The 22,447-nt window shown below is 52.1% G+C and overlaps 1 protein-coding gene across 2 annotated transcripts in view; it reads right to left on the reverse strand.

The window, feature by feature from the left end:
• gse1b (Gse1 coiled-coil protein b) overlaps positions 1–22,447 on the reverse strand; it is a 157,391-nt gene that overhangs the window by 4,270 nt on the left and 130,674 nt on the right. For both annotated transcript variants that reach the window (XM_076023333.1, XM_076023343.1), the window contains exons 3-14: positions 21,330–21,527; positions 12,743–12,951; positions 8,513–8,679; positions 8,036–8,236; positions 6,840–7,010; positions 6,367–6,743; positions 5,655–6,003; positions 2,847–3,484; positions 2,351–2,463; positions 1,967–2,231; positions 946–1,059; positions 457–828 (exon numbers count right to left, since the gene is read on the reverse strand). In XM_076023333.1, the coding sequence (XP_075879448.1) occupies positions 457–828; positions 946–1,059; positions 1,967–2,231; positions 2,351–2,463; positions 2,847–3,484; positions 5,655–6,003; positions 6,367–6,743; positions 6,840–7,010; positions 8,036–8,236; positions 8,513–8,679; positions 12,743–12,951; positions 21,330–21,527 (3,174 nt within the window). The remainder of the gene's footprint in view (positions 1–456; positions 829–945; positions 1,060–1,966; positions 2,232–2,350; positions 2,464–2,846; positions 3,485–5,654; positions 6,004–6,366; positions 6,744–6,839; positions 7,011–8,035; positions 8,237–8,512; positions 8,680–12,742; positions 12,952–21,329; positions 21,528–22,447) is intronic.

Genomic DNA, 22,447 nt, shown 5'->3' on the forward strand with positions numbered 1-22,447 from the left:
CTATTAAGCTTCCTTAAATATGGCGATAGATGCTAAATGGCAGCTAACTAGGAGCACAATCCTTATTGCTACATGTATATTCTTATATATATGCATGAGAACCATTATAAGGGCAGGAAAACCAAATTACTTTCATTGCACTGAGTATACATTTATATGAATCTATTTAAGGGCAGTATATTAAGCCATTACCAATATTAAAATTAAAAAATTAAGCCTAATCTTACACACTGGCCCTTTAAATGTATAGACTGAGCATTCACAGAAACCATTAATGATAAATAACACGCAAATTAAATTAAAATAACTGCAATTTTATTTCTACAGATGCATGATATTTGGCCATTGTTTTGCCATAAAACTGGCAAAACAATGCCCTGACCGTCCAGTAGGGCGAGCTGTGCTTTCGCCTGAAGCCCCTCCCTCCCTCCCTCCCTCCCCTGTGCAGCCGCCCACCTTTGTGTTTCTGCAGAGCCTTCTGGGTGGACTGCAGCACCGACTCGTGGAACTGCTGGGCGAATTCCTCGGGGGTGAAAGTGTCCCAGGGTTTGGTGCGACCGTTGGTGGAGTGAAGGCCCTCTTTGGCCTGCAGGGGGAGCGGGGGCCGCAAGCTGTTGAGCAGGCTGGAGCTCTTCTTGGAGATTAGCGCCTCGCCGGGCCCCCGGGCCTTGTCTGGGTAGACAGCTGGAGAGGGGGGTTCCTTTGGTCTTAATGTGTCCCCGAGGGGTTTCGGGTGGCCGCCGGGGGACGGCGGGCAACGTGTGGGGGGGCTGTGCGGTCGGACGCCGTGGCCGTCCTCGGACTCGGGCGGCGGGGCGGAGGTGGGATCTGCGGGCGTTGGAAGAAGGAGTTAGTCACGACGGCGGCGGCGGGTCGGGGCGAGACGCCACCACTGGTCACATCCTGCGCTACGTTTCGCACAACGGTGACGGCTGCGTCACTCACCGGAGCTCTGCGCTGGGGGGCTCGTGCACAGCGGGTGAGGGGCGTGTCTGATGGTATCCAAGGTGACACTCTTCTCTTTGATGGCCTGCAGCAGCTCTGCTACCTTTTCATTATCTGGGAAAAAAAACAACAACAAAAAAACAAAACAGGAATAAAACACCCCTTTTGTCCAGTTCACAGCGAGCACCGCGGAGAGCGCTGCCATCTGTAGGCCGCAAACGGTACGTCAAGAGGATTAGGAGAGGATCACTGTAAACCCGGCGCCGCCACTCGCCGGAGCCTCGTCCGTACGCGTGTTGCTGCGAGCAGCTACAAACAGACCCTGAGCACCAGTCGCTTCCCCTGGCTCTCCCTCTAACTGGGTCATGGTGAGCTGCTACATTATGCATGCGCTGGTAAACGCTGCGGCGGATAATGCAAGGGGTTTGGGGTCGAAGTGGATATTGTTCGACCCCTCTGCGTTTTTTCCCTCCTGGGGCTTCGCCAGACATGTTAATGAGACGGCAGCGCCGCGCCAATGTTGGGCTGACGCAGAGCCGACCGGCGAACGACGAAAAGTTTCTGCGAGATCAGTTTGTTGCCCGTCAACGAGAGTGAGACGACAGAGGAGGGAGGCGCGATATGACCGTGGTGATGTTTGCAGGTCGGTCAGTCGGTCGGGTGGCGAGAACCTTCCTCGCGCTGATGAGTGTTTACACATCGTGGCAAAAGATATTTTCATCTTTTTCTCATTTCAGAACCAGAACACAAAGGCAGCTCTCAAGGCGCACTGATTTAAAGTTAAACAGAGAGCGAGCCGGGTTTATTTAATCGCGAGTCGCTGAGAGACGCAGCGAGACACAGTTTAGTCTGCCGCCACTCGCTCTCCAGACCAAACTAAACATGACGAACGGCACGCAGCACGGATGACTTGTAATTGGGACAAGTGCCAATTAGCTGTGCATTCCCACACTTGGTGCAGAAGGGGGGCGGTGGTGTTGGTGGTCGGTGGTGGTGGGTGTGTTTCCTGGAACTCTCTCACCTCTCCTCTGCTGCACAGTGACGTGGGAGAGCCTGAACGCGGTGAGGAAACGCTTCTTGTCCTCCAGCTTCGGCGCCTGGTCCATCTCCTCGGGTGTGAAGCGGGTGCTGAGCGGCGGCGGAGGGGGCGTGCGCTTTGACTGCGACACGGAGGGCGAGGGGCTGCGCTCCCTGAGCATCCGCCTCCTCTTCCTCCTCTTCTGCTGCACCAGCTCGTCATGGCGGCTCCTGGTCGTCAGGCCAAACAGCGCGATGAAGTCCAATTTCTGCGCCAGAAAATTGAAAAGGAACAAAAAGAAAGAGGGATTAATGTCTTGCCATGTGCACCTGTGTTTGGCTCCGTCACAGGCGGGATGGAGAGCGCATCTGTTGGCAGGTGCTGTACCTCTGTGGAGTCATCCAATTTGAGAGGGGGCTGCTCGGCTACTCTCCGGAGATGAGCTCTCACCTCCTCCTCATCGCTTTCATCATATGAGTCATCCAGCTCGTAGTAGTAACCTGAGGCAGACAGAAAGGGTCGCTGACATCACGCCAATTTCAAATAATTACGGCACCACAGAGAGCAGGCGTGGACCTGGATGACTTTGTGATACCGCGATAACCTCGAGCTAAAATGCTGCAGCCTCACAGTATAATGATTTAGCTGACAAGACAGAGACAAAGAGAATGAGAGAGAGAAAACAAAAGAAACTTGGGAATCAGAAAATTCTCCCCGCTAAACACAATGAATTGTATTGTGTGTGGAATACTTGGAACATGCTGTGAAGCCTCATGTTCAATTAAAATAAAAATGCAACAGTGCGACAGAAAATATTTAGCAGTCTTGAAGCTTTAAGTATCAAGGACCAGTGAAGCCTTATTGGCAGAAGTCCAGTGGGTACCTTTCTCTCTGGCCTCTTTCCTTCTCTTCTCCTCCAGGTCCAGCTTGCTGACCGGCTTCCGGTGCTGCTGTAGGAACTCGTCGTAGATCAGCACAGAGTCCGGGCCCATGGCCAGCGTGGTCATCGGGCCCAAGCCTTGGCCGTCAGCGGCCCCCAGGCCCTGTCCGTGCCTGATGTGACCGGCGTGTCCCTGAAGGCTCTTCAGCACCGTGCTGCTTTTGACCGCTGCCTCCAGGTCGTACTGGCTGGAGAGGGGCAGCGACGCCCTCTGCTGGCTGAAGAAGGACTGGGTGGATCTCTCCAGATCGGCCAGGAAGGTGCTGGGCTCCGACAGGCCCCTCAGCGGAGGATACTTCTCGGCCGTGGCCGGCCCGTCCCTCCTCTGCACCCCGTCCTCGTACTTGGAGGGCCCCGACGGCAGCCGGCCGAGCTCGTAGTGTCCCATCCCTGAGGGCTCGTAGGTGCGTCTGGAGTCCGAGGCCGTGTCTATGAGGGCCGCAGGGTTCCACAGCGTGGTCGGCGGGGGGGCGTGGTGCTCGCGAGGAGGCTGCGCCAGTTTCGGGGAGATGAGAGGCGGAGGGGCACCGAGGTGAGGGTGGAGGTCTCGGCCTCCTGGTTCGTGAAGATTTGGTATGGATCTGCAGAGACACATTAAAAACAGGAGTCAGTAAGGGTGTGGGGGAAATGTTGGTTTTTCTTATTTTTATTTTTTATTTTTTTAAATGAAGCACTTATGTCCGGTCGTACCGGACCGTTTAAGGTGACGCACACTAGACACACGAGCACGCATTGATCCAAACCAACTCATGAGACGAGACACCGACACACACGGCATTAAAGATGACTGAAAAACAAATTTGAGCGGTTCCTTCGGGATTTAAAGCCAGCATGAGGCAGCATTTTGTGTTTTACCAGGTCGAAGGGAGAAAAGAAACTGGACAAAAGTCACACTGCTTGCGAGTTGTGTCACGCTACAAGCGCATATTGTGGGAACGCGACGAACACGAAGAACCATATTGCCCGCTGGCACCTGGAGTTGGAGGAAAAGACAGAAAATCCTCCAGTTGCTGCAAACCAGACAACCATCCCCAACACAACACAACACAACACTAAGCTGCCAATAGGGTTGCAAAGGGCAAGGCCAATTACAAAGTATATTGGGACTATATATGAATTGTGATAAATAGCAATCCTAGATTAATTGCATCGTAGCCCTCTGAATCGGAATCGCATTGAATCGTCAGGCACCTAGCGATCCCCACCCCTGGGAGTCAGTGTGCCTGGTGCGCTTCTTTTCAACAAAACACACATGCACACGCGCTAGAATGCATACGTCTCTTTCCCCTTTCCACCCTCACCTCTGTCAGTATGTCTGCGAGTTTGTCTGTCTGTGCCAAACAGTGTTATCAAGCCCAGGCAGAGAAGCCCAGAGCGCAGTGAGGACGAGGCCAAGCCACACAATATCCTCCAGATATACAGGCCTGTGTTTGATCGGTGCTAGTTGTGTGGCATGCATGCGCCACTGCGAACTGACACACACACACACACACACACACACACACACACACACACACACACACACACACACACACACACACACACACACACACACACACACACACACACACACACACACACACACACACACACGTACAGAGGAAGAGAGAAATCGACTGCTGCGGAAGGGGAGGCCAGTCGGGAAGATAACCCCGCTAGATTAAACAGGGGAGAAAATGATTGACACAGGGAGGCTGAAGACAGACTGGGGGAGGCAAACATACCCGAGTAATACGAGGGAGATAAATATATACGAGAGTAGAGAGCCAGGGCTTGAAGGTGGGAGAGAAAAAACACTTGAAAAGGAAATAATGATGTGATGCCGAGATGAGGAAAAGCAGCCGAGGGAAAGAGGAAGGAGGCAGATGGCTGGTGGACGCCGTCCCCGACGACTGTCTCTGCAGAAACCAGGCAGGCTGCGCGACCAGTCAAATTATCCGCACTTCCTGTTTGTGTTTGCATTTCCGTCGGCGTGTCGGCGAGCGAATGTAATCTGTAATCCGCAGCTTGTGACACTCTGATTATACCAAAGGGCTGCTGATCATGTTGCACGCAATTTCCTTATCAATGCAACGCTAACCGCATCTTCACACCCACAGCCACACTGACGGAGGCCGCGCAACAGAAGGAAGCGCTACGAGGGGGACAACTGCGCAGAATGGCCGAGAATTAGCCTCAGCCGTCCCTGCTCGCAGCCGCTGCGAGCGCCGGACCCGCGACTCAGGAGATGGCGCTGTGATCAGGGCCCGATTTTACAGCCTGCGCCAACGCCGTAATGTGCAGTAGCTGCCAGTTTGCCTGCAGCCGGGCCCAGGAAGGAGGTTGACGCTGTCAGATAAAGAGCAGATGTGACGTTTCTGACAGGGTTTATCTTTTTCCTCTTTCCCCACCGTGCCTGAAAACAAACTTCTGAAGGCTGCCAGCTTTTGATGCTTCAAAACACAGGCACAGCTGTCCCGATGAGGCAAGGAAATACAGCCTGGTGCTAAACACTTCACAAAATGGTTTCTAATGAACATGTAGGTTTACTATGTCTTTTTAAATATATACAAAAGAAATATCACAGATATTTGCTGCCTTGATCAGACGTCACGTGTGTGTGTGTGTGTGTGTATTCTTAAGACAGATGAAGACTGGGGGGAATTTAATGTGAGGGAATTCAACAGTGCTGTGAGTCGGGATGATAAGTGGACTCATTTTTGATCCTCTGGTATCAGGTCAACTCTAAACCCCCTGGCAGGGAGAGCTCACCTGTGTGGGTCTGCTCTGTGATCCGGCGCGTCCGCGGGCCGACTCAGGTCCAGGTGCTGCTCCAGAACCTGCTGGCGGAATTCAGACACCTGGTACTGGCGGTCCTCCTTCTCCTGCCGCAGCTTGCGTTGCCGCGCCAGCCACCGCTCCTCCTCGTTGGTCCTGTGGGCCATCATTGAGGCCGCGATGCCCGGCCCCAGAGCGCCGGGCCCCAGAGCGCCGGGCCCCAGGTAGGGGCCGTGGCCTGGGATCAGTCCCGGGACAGGGTGGTGGGATTGGACCATCGGGACTGGGTGGATTCCTGGCGGCACTGGTTTGGGCACGGGAGGGGCGGGCTCTTTGGTCTTGTCTGCAAAGTGAGCAACATTACAATTGAAGGTCCAGTGGGTAAAACGTGGCTTAATTTATGATTTTTATATTGGTTAAAGATCAAAATACAGCCCAGAAATACATTAATAAAATTGTATACTCGCAGTACAATGAAAGATATATCTCATATATATAAGAATATACATAGAGCAATGAGGGTCTTCCTCCTAGTTGGCTGCAAAATTGCCCCCAGTGGCCTAAATACGAGACTTAAATTAAAAGCTTCCTTAAAAGTTTTACACTACTGGACCTTTAAACGTCTGTGCATCGGAACAATAAACCGCTACGTCGTCCCTGAAGTGATCACGTGGTTGGCAGGGTGAGATGCTTGCAGGCAACGTACCAGCCCGACTCGGCGTGAGTCTCTCAGGTTTGGCTCTCTCGTCCGGCGCCCTGAGGGCGTGGAGCCCGGCCAGATAATGGCTCTCCAGGGCCTTGGAGGCCTGCAGCTCCTTCTCCCTCAGCGCTCTCTCCTTCTGCCTCTCGAGTTCCTTCTCCCTCTCGCGCTCCCGCTCCCTCTCCTTCTCGCGCTCCCTCTCGCGCTCCCTCTCCCGCTCTCTCTCGCGCTCCCTCTCCCTCTCCAGCTCCTTCTCCCGCTCCCTCTCGCGCTCTCGCTCGCGCTCCTTCTCGCGCTCCGCCTCGCGCTCGCGCTCCTTCTCACGCTCCCGCTCGCGTTCCCGCTCGCGCTCCCGCTGCCGCAGCTCGTCCTCCAGCTGAAGCCTAGAGAGGGGGATTGGAGAGAGGGGCACTCGTTAGGGGCTTGCTGCTGTTGTGTTGTGGCCACTCTGGCAGTTGGCTGATGTCGGGAGACGTTACCTCTCTGCGGACTGCAGCGCTGAGAGCGAGGGGTGTGTAAAATCCCCGGGGTAGCGGACCCCCGGCAGGTGCATGTGAACAGCAGAGTGATGGAGAGGAGGTAATGCTCCCCCTGCTGGCAGCGAGTAGAAAGGGGCCCTCAAGGCAGAGAGGCAGAATGGATCGTCCATCCTAGAAAATAAGGATTGCAATTAGAGAGGGAAAAAAAAACATTCTTTGAAGGTGCAGCATTCATTTTGATTGACCTGGTTCCCTGTGAAGGCATCACAAGGCCTTCCAGCCCCCAAGAAGCAGCAGCGTCTGTCAGCCCACCTCAATCACTTCTCCAAACAGGGAGAGACAGCGCCATCCCTGTGTTTCTGCAGAGTGTGTGTCTGTTTTGGTCTGTGTGCGCGCAACATCCACTGCTCATCCCCTCATTAAATCCATTACGGTGCAGTGTGTGATGGGTGCTGTGCTCCTCTGATCTAGCTGGGTTGACAGACCAGGGGCATGCATGCGTGCCTGTGTCATCTCCCAGGGAGAACCAGGTCATTTTTTAAAAGCACACAGTCCAAATAGTCAGAATTATTTTTTTTTTATATCCCCTTGGCCATTTCAGGAGAGAAACCCGAATGTTGTGGGGGAAAAAAAAAAAAAAAAAAAAAAGAAAGCAAAAAAATTCTACCAACTTAATTTCCTGTGTGAGAGAGCAGATAAGCAGCCGGAGGGCACAATTCACCTCACACCGGAATACTGGGATTGTGTTCTGGTCATTTTTTTTTTAACGCAAACACAAGCAAGCAGCAAATCTGATACAAATAAATAAATAAATGAATAAAAGTATCTAAGAATACAGTAATGTGTGTTGCATTAACTGGCATAGCCTACCTTGAATCTGTGCAAGTGAAACATCCTGATTACTACCTTGATTAAGGAGGGATTGAAACCTAACTTGCATTTTTTTTATTGTTATTATTATTTTTTTTTTTCTCCAAACTCTGCAATGAAAATCAAAATAAGAGCAGTGTGCTTGCACTTTGAAGCAACTTTTAATCAGCAAAACTGGGCTGCAAATGCCAGCTTTGACAATAAAAGCATAAAAAAATTATCCTATCTATAAAAAATATAATAATAAAAGTATACATATCCTAAACAAATTATATTAAACACATATAATGGCCAGGACATCAACCAAATATGAAATAGGGGGTTACCTGTAGGGCGTGAAGGAGGGGTGAGGAAGGTAGCTGGGGTGGTAGTAGGCGGCCGCAGCAGCTGCAGTGGCAGGATCTAGGCCCAGGGGCAAGGACGGCATGCGGAGGGCGTCTTCTGTGGTGGGGTAGGGCCGGAAACCACGGAGGTATTCTTCTGGCACGTGACCAGGAGGTATGGCGCTGGTCAACTGCCTGGGCAGACTGAGGGGTTGGACAAGAGACACATTGAACCAAAGCTGATGGATTTGTCGCTCTGCCGTGTTAACTTTATGCCTGAACAATAAATCGGCGGCTCCTGCAGGAGGAACCGTGAAGGTCCGGCGCAAATGCCACCAAATGCACCATCTGCTGCGGCTGCAGACACCAGTCGGTTAAACAAACCCTGGGCGAATTAGCATGTAAAAAGTACATTCTTGGAGCGCGGTGTACAAAGAAGCGGGTGGAAAAGAAAGGCAGGCCGAGAGGTGTGCGACTCACTTGAGGGGCTGGAAGCGTGAATCCTGCATGACAGCGCTGGGGGTGAGACCAAAGGCATAGGGGTTTCCCAGGAGGTGGGCAGGGACTGAGGGGCCACCTTTCTCCTGGGGGAGGGTGGCCTCCGCACCCAGACGCTCCCTGCTGGCCCCACGAGGCCCCGAGTCAGCCTATGGAGAGAGAGGCAGAGGCAGAGGGAGAGAACCTTCGTCATTGTTTGCGAGGACCTGTGACCGTCACGGTTGTCAGTGCTGGTGGAGTGCAAAGCCATGAGGGGGAGAGACGCAGGAAGAATGGGCCCGTTTTTACGGCTCGGCCGCGTCTCGCCCGAGCCACTTCCATTCAATTTTCACCCTGCGAAAAACGTGCAGGATCCCTTCGGCGAGGGAAACGCAAGCGGGAAAGCAGACTTTTTTTCCTCCCCATTTCTTTCTCTAATTGTAAACAAGCGATGTCATCTTTATGATTGATGCTGTGGTAATGGCAGATGTAAAACAGCAGTGCCTCCGGAGAGACGGCGGCTTTGATCTCGGCAAAGTGTTTCGCGAGTGCGCCCGTTCACTTGCGCGCGGCGACATCGGCAAAGGCAGACAACAAAGTCCCAAAAACGCAGCGCTCGGCGGCTTCTTTTCCCTCCGCCGTTCTCTTCCACTCGCCGTCTTCTTTCACGTTGGCTGAGAGCCTGCTCCCACTCATCCAACCCACCACAACGCATGCGACACAACAACATGCACGGCACACACGCTCAGCGGGCAAACGCACCAATTCAGCGCTACAAAGGCGCCACGCTGCGGGAGAGGGAGTACACGTTCTGAAGCTTTGGTTTCCCTTTGCCTGTGAATGCCACAGTGAACACAGAAGAGCAGCACCTTCGTAAGGCGCACAAGGAGGGGTTCCTTTGATGAGCTAACCGACCAACCCAGCAAAGAGGATGGCTTTTTCCCAGCTACAGTGTAAAACACATCTCACTGATTCCACAATGAGGATGTAAGCTGGCAACCCAGGGGGTTGGGGGGTCAGAGATGGAAACAAAGACAGGCAGTTCTTGTCCCGTTAAATTAACCTCTTGGCTCCCTGAAATTAGAGGGAGACCCCACAGCAACACTGCCCTCTGTCTGCCTCTCGTCGGAGAAAATAAATTGAATTTAGGAGGAAATGAGCTCCACACACTGACCAAGCTGACATCCAACCAATCCAACTGTTTATTTGTTTTAACAGCCCAAGCTGCCCTCCATCACTTGGGCCACGTCCACTACTACGGGGGGGTCATCTACTTACAAACCGCAGATTTTTCCATATGGCTTGGCCTTTTGTGCATGCACAGATCTGGAGGCAACATAACTTCTTCCAGGATAAGGGTGCGCGGAAAACTCTGTTTTCATGCTTATGGTCGTTTGAAGTAATTCAGAAATTTGTTCAGAAAAATTGAAAAAAAAAATTGAAAAAATGAACCGATGTGTTGTGCACACATTTCTTGAGCTCCTTTCCCGATCAAACATCCTGCTGCGTGTGCAAGTGGATGCTACAGCAGCTCCTTCATCATCCTCCTGTCGAAGCACAGAGCTGCTTTCCAAGTGTCAGTGGGTCAATTAGAACAATTACACAGACAAGCCAAGTTAACCATGCGATCAGTGTTTAGGAAAGCTGTCATCAACTTAGACGGAACCTTATATACACATCAACTTTACATCAACCTTTTGATGGTGCTTGAAATAAGCTACTTTTTCTTGACTTTGAGAGCAAAATATCCAAATAAACTAAACAAGTTTAATAAAGCAAATAACAAACACGACAGATAATTTGCAGAATTAAGTGAAGACTGCAAGATATGATTATATTGAGTATCTTTTGTAAGTTGCATCAGAGTATCACATATGGCAGACGAAACTAACATAGTGACATTTGACAAATTAGCAGTGGCATTTTTGAGGAATTAAAAAACAATTAAAAAAAACAATTAATAATTTCACATTTTTGTTCAATTGTCACCACAGCTTGCTCCCCATTTACCTTCATATTTGTACGCATTGGTGGATGTCTGCCAGTCAAAAAAAGACTAAAGGTTCTGGTGTAACAGGTCAGTACCTTGAAAAAAACACACACACACGCACTCACACTCACACACACCACAGAGAGAACCATTTGTCCCCATTAGAGAGGCACCATGGCGACTCCGGCACTACCACGTCCAACCCATCATCCTGTTTTGACCTTCACATAAAAAGAAGGGAAAAAAGGCTTCCAGTCCAAAGTGCAGACCATTCAGCATTTCACAAATGCGGTCCAGAGCTCCGAACACAAGCCCTTAGAGTCACGGCCGCGTCCATTAACAGCCATCTTCCTCTGTGCGAGCCCGGCCCCAGCCACCCCCGGCGAGGGTGGGAGACCCTGCGTGTTGTAGAGCGCTCATTTACGCCTCTCAGATGGTGCCATGAATCCAAATTGCCAATTAAAAAGCAATTACAGGCAGCAGCGGGTGCAGGCTCCTGCAGTCATTCAAGCAAAATGCCAATGCACCAAGCCCTGCATCCTTTGCTGTCTGGCCTAAGCAATGCCGTCTGAAAGAAAGACTTAAATCTCGGCCAGGGAGACAATAATCAACAACTCATGTGCACCGCAATCAGGGCGGGCACACACACACACACACACACACACACACACACACACACACACACACACACACACACACACACACACACACACACGGCAACGAGCACAATGTTTCTTTCCAAGGGTTCTGGACTTGTCATTGGGCCACAGACACTGTGGCATTGATGAGGCCTTTTTGTATTCTGACAGATACCTCTTGTCATGTTGAAAACAGCTGAAACATGTGACCAGCGCCTCCTTGGGACCATAGGAAAATGAAGAAGGAGAAGCAGAACTGCATAAATGGGTGGAGATGCCCCCACACCAGCTAAAGTGACACGACGCCTCCACTCCTCCACTCCTCCGCTGCTGCGCTGCCACTCTCTCACCCGTCGTTCCCGTCACCTCCCACAGACAAGTCTTTCTTCTGCAGGGCGGGCTAAAGAATGAAAGACCCCCCCCCCCCCCCCGTCTCAAGCTGCTGAGGGCAGCACAGACCCAGCGACACAACCTTTTCAATGCAAACTTGACCCCTGACCTGCACGCTCATGCAAACACAATGCAAAAGCTCTGAAACACACGCGGCGGTACAAAACGTGCACTGCGCGCCCGCGTCGATGGGAAGCTGGTCTGCGTCCGCTGTTAATGGTGACGGTAGAGACAGTGGTTGCTCAAGATCGAGGAGGTGACGATCTTGTGAAGTCCCCCCACCCCACCCCACCCCCTCTCCTGTCCACTCGCACTCTGGCTGACCTTTCAACCGCATGAGGGTCATTTTCTCAAAAGCTGCTGCAGCAGAGTGGTGATGGCGGTGAGAGGGGAGGTGGGCTGGGGGGGGGGCAGAGGACAATGACCTGCATGCTACCGCGCCACTGCTGGCTAGCTGACCTCCCCTCTCTCATTGCCACCTCCCCTCCCCCACCCCACCCCTCCGCCTTGTCTCCGGAAAACCGTCAGAGCACCTCAAAGACTTCCCTCGTGTTGCAGAGTGCTGTTCATAACTGCGCGCTTGGCCTCGACTATTAGCCCTGAGCCGAGATAAGAAGGCTTAAAGCGAGGCCATAATCCATAATCCACTCCTTATCAAAGCAAGCAGCTCTCCCTCCCCCCTCCCCTCTTTCCGGCCCCCGAGCCCCCTCCCCCGCTGCCGCCGTGTGTAACAGGGGGGCGGAGGTCCAGGATGCACTTGACTGCACGAGTGAAGAGGGTGAGGGTGAGGGTGGAGGCCGAAGGGCTGAGGGAGGTCGAGAGGGCTCGTCCAAGGGCAAAGAGGGCCGAGTGGGGAGGGGGTCTGGGGGGGGGCACAGATGTTAACTGCCGTTGCAGCCGTCACCTCCACGTCCCAGTGGCAGCTGGCATTGTTTAATACACAGAGGCGAGCGGGGGGGAATAAACAGGGTAGGGGGGTGCAGCCATCGCTGGCTATGTCACATGTACATATGTCAAATAGAAGCTGTCACGTCGTGTGTTTATAGGCTATCGGATAAAGCCGCTAATCCCGCGAGTCTGCCTGTATGGGATGTTGGGCGGTGGCACTGGAGAAGCCGGAAAACACTGGATGCACAACAGCGGTGTGAAAAGGAAGGGAAGAAACGCATATGAATATCATAGAAGGGAAAGAAAAGCTGGATCTGCGCTCCTCACCTGGCGACCTTCGCTCCTCCACAGGCCGTTGCTGGTCTTGGTGGGAGCAATGGTGACGACAGGCGGAGTGTTTGGCACGCTGTGGCCCGCTGGGGGGACGAGGACGGGCCCCGGGCCGAGGGGACCCCTCTTGGGCGTGCTGACCGGAGAGCTGTGGTTGGTTGCAGGCGAGGACACGGGCGAGGACTCACTGCTGATGGAGGATGCAGCTGTGGCAGGAGAGAGGAGAGAGAGGCGGTGCTGTTAGCGACGTAGCGCCTGGTGGTGCAGCCAGACCGTTCGGGTCACAGGGAGCGGTGTCATTCTAGTGAACTTGTGAGAAACGGGCTCGAGTCTGAAGCAGTTTCCACGTAAATTGCACCAACGCTGAAAAACGGAAGTGAGTGACACGGTTCATCAGATTACATGGAAAACTTTATCCACACGAGGGCGAGACGTGATGCAACGTCTGCCGACACTCGTCGTGTATCACAGCGGAAACTCACGCATGTGCGCGCGCACACACACACACACACACACACACACACACACACACACACACACACACACACACACACACACACACACACACACACACACACACACACACACACACACACACACACACACCAGAGGTGGCCACATGTACAGTATTGCCACAGGACTCCAGCATATCGTGACAGTGATCAGACTGAGGCGCCCTGTGAGAGGAGAGTCAGTCGCTGCGTTTGCATTACCACTGGAATTGCGCAAAACCTAAACATCGCAATAAAAAACTGGTAATGGAAACCTCAACTATTGCTAAAAGGTTTGTACGCTCTCATGAGAGGAATCAATCCATCAAAGAGAAAAATAAAGCAAACAAATGTAAACAACCAAAAGCAAACGTAAATTACGTGAATTCTCACAGCACACAATTTTATTTTGTGAAAAACTGCCATGGAAATGCAGCTACAGTACACAAACACACACACACAGAGCTAAGGACTGAATGGCTGTACTGAATATATATATATATATATATATATATATATATATATATATATATATATATATATATATATATATATATATATATATACACACAATCAATAGTGCTTGCAGCCACACACAGAACCCCTCCCTCACCGAGCACACACACACACACACACACACACACACACACACACACACACACACACACACACACACACACACACACACACACACACACACACACACACACAGCAGGTGGTGAAAAGCTCGCCCAATGAGCTTCTGGGCTGCGCTGTCGCTGTGCCACATTAACAAAGCCCTCCAGGGAAACCCTGTAGTGCAGGGTCACGGTCTGGTCACATGCCTCGCTTTCCACTCATCTCGCCTTTTCTCCCTTTAGTTCCACGGCTTTAATGTGATATGCTCCCATTCACATACAGAGCGGCGATTTATATCTTTATCGCCGTATATCTTTGCCCTCCGCAGCGGAGGATAAACACTGCATTCCCCCAGCGTCGCCTCGCATTTCTTTCTCGCAATTTAATACCCGTCCGTCTTCTTACTTCATTTTTTTTTTTTTTTTTTTAAACCTGTATGTCATTTCCTTCCCTCTTAGCCGAGCGTCGGCCCTCTCCTCCTGGCGACAGCAGAGTGCGCTCGCTGTGTGGCTCCTGCACTAAGAGCAGCATCATTACACAGTCAAACTGGGTCACAACCCTCTCGCTGGGATGCGCACTTCAGTGCCGCGGCGGCACTGACGGCGGCAGACGTGTGCGCCGGACACTTGGCGTTTGTTTGCTCATTTGTGTTCGGGCATGCAGCCACTTAAAAATAAGCCTGTGCGAAAGAGAGAGGGAGGAAGACAGAGAGAGAGGAGGGAGGGAGGGAGGGAGGGAGAGAGAGAGGAGGGGGGAGAGGGAAAAAATACAACCACTGAGAAAAAAAAAAGAAAAGAAGAGAGAGAGAGAGAGAGAGAGAGAGAGAGAGAGAGAGCGAGAGAGAGAGAGAGCCTCAGATCAGTTTCAGGTCTCCTTCCTCTCCAATTATCGCCATCAAAACAGAAAGCTCAGATCTCTACCCAGTGGCCCGGTGCTCCCCATGCTGGTTTCCCTGGCAACGCAGCCTAACAGACAACACATCAGCGTACAGTCGCTGCGGTTAGGGATGTTGACCTTCCTTAAACATCTCATTCTAACTAATACCACCGAATAATAGGCAGGAAAAAAAAAAATCAATAGTGACGCTGAAATGAACCTGAAAATTTGTGCATGATGGGCAGCGGGGAGGTGTCGCCTAGACAAGGAGGGGGGAAAACGTGTTTGAGGAATAGAATGGAGATGATGCAAATGGAAAGAGGCATATAAATGACTGAGGAGAGAGAGAGAGAGAGAGAGAGAGAGAGAGAGAGAGAGAGAGAGAGAGAGAGAGAGAGAGGTGGGCAAGAAGGTGGCAGACATGTTGGGTAAAAAAGAGGGGGAAAAAAAACACTGAGAGGGATGGAGGGGAGGGGGGAGGGGGCACATCTCGTCTGCACAATGGTAATTAGTGGCCTAACCCATCACCCCTCTACTGAAGCACACACACACACACACACACACACACACACACACACACACACACACACACACACACACACACACACACACACACACACACACACACACACACACAGAGAGAGCCATTACTCTCCCGGGCAAGACTGGGCCAATCAATAGCAGCCCACTCAGCCGGGGGATGGAGCTACACTTAATACAGCTCCTGTGTCACAGCCTATTCACTCTGCACACGCAGACACCACCACTCACAACGTGCATACGCAAGGATGGAACAAATGAGACTGGTTGGTGTGTGTGTGTGTGTGTGTGTGTGTGTGTGTGTGTGTGTGTGTGTGTGTGTGGGGGGGGGGTGATAACAAGGGCTCTGAACCGAGCAACAGATCTCAATCTATACCTCCTCCTCCTCCTCCTCCTCCCCTTCCTCCTCTTCCATGTTGAGGCTCAGCCGGCAGAGAAAGGTGGCAGGGCTGACTGAATAATTAAGGCAGGCAGGCAGGCAGGCAGGCAGGCAGGCAGGAGGAGGAGCAGGTGAGGGGATGGAGGAGGACATGAGAGGCGGCCGGGGCGACTCCTCGGCTCTCGTTGGTTCCCACAGCATTTGTGGAATCTCGGCAAAAGAAAGGAAAGAACCACGGCGGCGACGACGAGCCCCGCTCCCCTTCCTCTTTAACAAAGCGCCACACAAACACCATCCCGCCCACCTCCTCTTTGTAACCCCCCACCCCACCCACCCAATCCCTCCGTTCCATTCCTTCCTCTTCTTCCCCCCTTCTCAGGCGACAGACGCAGATCCGTCAGACTCAACGCGCCGCTTTCATAAATCACGCCGCCGACGCTTTACAGCCGGCGGTAGACGTCTGGGATGCTCCTTACAGTTATTATTTTTTTGCACCGACATACATTTGCCTTTTTAGTTTAAAAATAAATTGCACGCCTGCATGAGCCTCTTCCTGCCCGCACCCCCACGTCATCATCCTCCCTCTCTGGTCCATCCAACACCCTCCCGCTCTAATTTGAAAACACTTAGCGCTTCCTTTCCTTCGTCTCGGTGTCGTCTCACAGGAGGGGGAGGGAAAAAAAAACAAAAAACAAAGCGAAAAAAAAAAAAAAAATCACACGAGGCTTGTGATTGGCACCAAGCTGGTGGGCATTTCTGTGCCATATGCCCACCCTCTCCGCATCTACAGAGAGAAGACGACCGTCGACTCAGGCCCAGTAGGGAGCTGGAGGAGGAGGAGGAGGAGGAGGAGGGTGGGGGTGGGAGGAGGATGAGGGAGGAAGGTGTGCAGTGCAGCGCCGCCCTCCTTCCCCAGAGTCAGAAATTGGCTCATCAGCTCTCAACCTGCACTTCATTAGCCGAACTGATTGTCACTTGCTTGGTGCGGGAACACAAGAAGTGTGTGCTTGTGCGCATGCATGCATGCACGCACGTGCGTGTGTGTGTGTGTGTGTGTGTGTGGGTGTGGTGACTAGGTCGGGGTAGAGAGGGAGGCAGCAAAGGTGGAGGCAGTAGAAAAAGAGGAGGAGGAGGAGAGGAAGAGGAGAGAGAGGGAGAGGAAGAGGAGGAGGGAGAGGAAGAGGAGGAGGAAGGAGAGGAAGAGGAGGGAGAGGAAGAGGAGAGAGAGGGAGAGGAAGAGGAGGAGGAGGAGGAGGAGGGAGAGGAAGAGGAGGAGAGAGAGGAAGAGGTGGGGGAGAGAGAAAGAAAACCGAAAGCGAGCACTGTCTGAGTCCTGAGCTGCGTGTGATTAATGTGAAGCTCCTTTCTCTATCGCCTCCTCTATTACCAGCCCTGCTCTCCCAGCCTGCCTCCACACTTGACCGCTCAAGCTGAGAGAGAGAAAGAGACACACACACACACACACACACACGCAGCAGCAACAAACAGACCACCTGAGCTGCGGTCACGAGCCGAGGCCCAGTGTCCCGGCACGGACACCTCCTTCTAGCACGACCGCTGACCCCGGCGGTGGTGGGAGGGCAGCGGGAGGGAGCCGCATCTCTCTCTCTCTCTCTCTCTCTCTCTCTCTCTCTCTCTCTCTCTCTCTCTCTCTCTCTCTCTCTCTCTCTCTCCTCTCTCTCTCTCTCTCTCTCTCTCTCTCCCTAGCATGCGAGGGCGCCGCCGAGCCGGGCAGGAAAAAAACAAAAACAAAACAACTGCAAACCCCCCCCGCCCCCCAACCACAAAGACGGCAAGCGGCTCTGCCAACGCAGCCTCGGTCCCACCACGCCCTTACCCCCCCCCCCTCTCCAAACCTCCTCCAGCGCGCACGCATTTCCAACAACATCAGCACTTAATTAAACAGTCCATTTCACACCTGGTGTGCAGAGCAGCGCCCAGTGCAACCCTGCATCCATATGGCGCCCTGGCGACGCGCACGCCGCACCAGCCCAGACGCACTCCCAGCGTCCCAGCCGCCGGTGGCGCGCGCACACACACACACACACACACACACACACACACACACACACACACACACACACACACACACACACACACACACCTGCCACTACGGTGACGGCCACGCGTCGACAACACACCACAAAGCCTGTAATCTGCATCGCTGAGTGGGGGGAGGGGTAAAGGAGCCCTCTGGGTGTGTGTGTGCGTGTGTGTGTGCACGTTGCTGTGCCAGCGAGGAAAGAGAGACGCGACAAGATGGCGGAGGGAAGGAAGGAAGTGCCGACGCTACAAACTGTACGTTGTGCTGCTGGGATGCTGTGATGTGAGGCAGCCACGCGCTTTAAAGACATTTCATTATTTCATTATTTCATTATTTTGAGGGTTGGGGGGGGGGGCACGAATGAGCTTGTTTGTGAGCGTTTCAGGGACACCGAGAGCCCGAAGCGCTGCTGCCTTCAAGACAGACACACAAACACACTGTGGCGGTGCGTGGGGGGGGGCGGCGGAGCTCCAGATGGAGAGGTCAGAGACACACTGCCCCGCCGTCCCAGCATGCCCAGGGCTCCCACATATAAGGGGAGCCTCCGGCCACACGCACACACACACACACACACACACACACACACACACACACACACACACACGCACCCTGCAACACATGGGGACACATGACCCCCTCCCTGCACCCCCCCCCCCCACACACACACACAAAAAGAATCTAATCTACTAATTACTTCAATTTCCTGTCTTTAACCATCCCATTCGTTTGGTCTCTCAGCCTCGGAGAGATCGAACCTGCCTAATTAATCACACATCAGCGGAGCAGCGCTTTTCGTAGCACCGTGTCCCGGCCCGCATCAGGGAGTGCCGGCGGTGTGCACTCGTTATGCGTCACCTGACCTCTTCAGCAGAGCGCAAGTTACTCAGAGCTGTTCATTACTCTCAGGACAGGCAGGTGGCAACGTATACGCCTGGCCTTGAGTGGCGGTGGAGCTCCGGATCCCCTTAAATCAGTTCAGTTAGCCCACCGCCGGCTAGTCATGACACCTGGACTACACGGCACCGTCAGCCTCGAGGGCAGGAGTGTCAAACTTGGGACAAAGTCGCAGACCGACATTGGTATTCATTGAAATAATCTTCCTCCAGATAGAACAGTGAACCTTTTTATATTGACCCAAACAAGTTTGGCTTCAACCTGGATATCGAACAAGCAAAGCTTAATACTATACAGTAAAGGACTTCATATTGCAGACCTGCATGTAAAAATCGAATTTCAAATAAAAAACAACAACAAAATAACTAAAAATGTAAATAAAAATTGTAAGCCTCTTTTTATTGGCAGCCTTCTGATTCAAATTTCAACAGTAACCTTTTCCCATGGGTTAATAATACAATTAAAAATAGAAGAACAACAATAATCAAATGAAGTCATAATAATCCTTCTATGAACGTCCTGTCCTGATTGACGCGCCAAAATACCAGCAGAGAAGTCTTGGATTTGTAGTATTAGCGGGACATGTGCTGTATAACACCGGCAGGCCTGTTCTAGTAGTGACTTTTTATTGCCTTGCGGGCCAGAAATAATGACACTGCGGACCAAATTTGGGCCGTGGGCCAGAGTTTGACACCTACGCTCTAGGGTGATGAGCCACGGCGGCACAGAGAGGTGGTGGTGGTGGGGGGGGGGGGGGGGGGGGGGGGGTAGTGAGTCAAAACTAGCTAATGAAAGGACAGCAGGCTGCGGCATGCAAAGAAATCACCAGGCTTACACAGTCGCAAAGACAACTGTTTGCATGTGTGGGGGCGTCTGGGTGTGTGTGTGTGTGTGTGTGTGTTGCCTATAAATACAGGCTCGGCAGACTGAGAGGTGACTGGAGCTCCAGGGGCTACATGCCTCTCTGCTCACCCTGGAGCCAGTACTCTGACACAGGGGGCAGAGCCGCTCCGTAATGCCTGATCGCTGAATCACCTGCACACAACAGCACGTACGTACACACACACACACACACACACACACACACACACACACACACACACACACACACACACACACACACACAGTGACGCATAGGCACAGTCTGCGGGCCCAAAAAAAACACAACATAACAAGGGGATTTTTTTTTCTTTTAAAAGAGGTGGCAGAACCTAATCAGAGACCTAGCTTGTGTTTGTATGAAAGTGGCAGACTGCTCCGGCTTCAGAGAAGATCGGCGAGCGCTTCTTCTTCACCCTGCGACGCAGAGGATGACTGAGAGAGCAGCGGTTCATCAGGAAGGAATTTTAAAAAAAGCACAGACGAGCGTCATAATCCATGTGCAGCTCCACAACAGGGATGAATCACAGCGATCGGGGGGGGCGGGGGGGGGGGGTGAATTAAAACTAAAAACTCAAATTTGTGGACCTGAGTGGGGGTGTTTCTGTTTCTGATGAGGGGAAGGAGGAAGAAGAAGAGGAGGAAGAGGAGGAGGAGGTCAGTGGTCTGGCAGTTTGGCCGCGGGGAGCGAGCAGAGATGAAGGGGAGAAGGAGCGGGATGTGAGGAGACACATGGAGGAGTGAACTCTCCCCGTCTCCCTCATAAATCATTAGCGGGGTTCTGGTTCCCAGGCTGCACAGAGCCGTGGAGGAAGGTGTCGAGGGACCGCCAGGGAGGAGGAGGCCACCATCTGATTTAGGAGCCAGAGCCAGGAGGGACGGCAGAGGTTGGTGGCCTCTTCAAACACACACACACACACACACACACACACACACACACACACACACACACACACACACACACACACACACACACACACACACACACGGAGTGAACTACACAATCTCGCTTCAGAGGCTTCAGTAGATTATGCCGTATTTGTGTCTGTCTCAGTCTGTTATGAACAAACATTGAATGGTTCAATAAACTGAGAATTTCTTTCAACTTCAACCTAATAACGGTCAACTAGCACGACTTAGTGCAAATAATTAAGAACACAGCGCCAATAGACTGCTGATATTTTCATATATTGTCTCAGGTCTTCATTTATTAAATAAATGGCTCATTTGTTATTCTAATTTCTACATTGGTATATTTTGTGAAATGTAAAGAAGGAGTAAGTGATATCTGTCCTTAGTGGACAAGCATAATTGTCTGTCTACCATAAAAAATAATTCAATGTCCTTTTAAATCACCTGCCGCTATTGGTTAGACCTGACATCTTTCATAGCGGCTACCTGCTCGTCAGCTCTCTCCTCTGTGTGTGTCGACTGACGCACGAAAAAGAAAAATGTGTGAAGGAGGAACCGAAAGACACAACCAAGTGTCAGCACACTAACACACAGCACATTCTGAGGGTCAGTGGGAGTGACCCGGAGACAGAGACTAATTCAATCTGCCGTGGGTATCATCCCTCAGCCATTAGCAGTCTTCGCCCGCGGCTATGTTTGCCGTGTAATTTGTTTTTTTGCCAAAACAACTTCGCGATTGCAAAGAAGAAACAATCCATTAGGAAAAAGCCCAGAGCCGGACGATAAAGCCTTGAAAACCAAAAACACTCAGCGCCGCCCACGTGGGCTCACGCCTCGTGTCCGCTTCGGTCATTTAAGAAGCGACGTCTCCTGCAAGAGGGGCCAATCACACAAAGCAGACTTGAAATTGCTCTGATTTGACCATCAGGTCCGGTTCCCGTGCGTCTTTACCTCGCGGCTCCTCAGCCTGTTTGGCCAGTTTACGGAGGGCTGCAGCGAATCCAGAGTGGGCAGACTGGGTGGCCGGGCTTCCATTGGCTACGATGGAGCCGTTCAGGGGCGACGGGGTGAGTGGGCTGACCGTCGCCGTGGTACGGGTTGCCGTCGAGATCATTCCTAATGATGGTGACTTTGGCTCATGGCTCATGCCTGCAGATGGACACACACGACAGGAGAGTGGGAAAACGTATTAAAATATCTCGTTAGGATGAGAGCAGGAGGGGAAAAAAAGAAGAAGAGAGTCGTTAAAAAAGTGCCTTTTTGCGATCGACCGATGAGTAACAGTGCAGATAAATTGCGACCGTGAGAGTAGAGGAGAGTAGAGTAGAGTAGAGGAGTGGAGAGGAGAGGAGAGGAGAGGAGAGCAGGGCTGCTTCCTCAGACGCAGACAGCGAGGGCAGAGTGCGGTGCCGGGTATCTGCCTGTGACAGCTGGGGAGGATGGGAATTGGCGGTCTGAGGGGCAAAGGGGCTTTGGTTGTACAGCTCGGGGTCGGAGGTGAAAGGTCAGGTGGCGAGGTCGCCCTTCCTCTGCCGAAAGAACTCCAGCCTGTCTGCGTCTCCGCCAGAGGTCCTCGGCTTTACGGCACCTCGGCTGGGCTCGCGCCAAAGCTGCGGGGCCGGGGCAGCGCGAGCACATTCAGGATGAGACATTAGCGAAACTCACACAACGATCGCAACGAGGCACGGGGACTTTAAGCAAAATCCAATTAATGCTTGCAGGGGGGTTGGGCTGGTTAATATGACCCTTTTCTAATCCACTGAGAGAGAATTACAAAGAAAAAACACAACAGGCGGCAAAAAAGTGAGATGTTTGAAAAGATAACGACTGCTTATTTCCCTAAATTATGACAAGACAAGCTTTTTTTTCTTCTGCGACAAGCTGCTTGAACGTGGAAGCCTTCAAGGGTTTTTTTTGTTTTGTTTTGTTTTTTTTAAACACTTGATCCAAGAAGAAGAGACAAGTCTGGAGCCAACAGCAGTGGAAAAGGTCACCGGTTTTGTCTCTTGTCTTTTTCCGTCTACAGATTGTGAGGAGTCATGTGGCGGTTAAAGAGAAGGTGAGGAGGG

Source organism: Nelusetta ayraudi, unplaced genomic scaffold (assembly GCF_046127955.1).
Source record: "Nelusetta ayraudi isolate G7.1 ecotype Tasmania unplaced genomic scaffold, CSIRO-AGI_Nayr_v1 ptg000002l, whole genome shotgun sequence".
Lineage (NCBI taxonomy): Eukaryota > Metazoa > Chordata > Actinopteri > Tetraodontiformes > Monacanthidae > Nelusetta > Nelusetta ayraudi.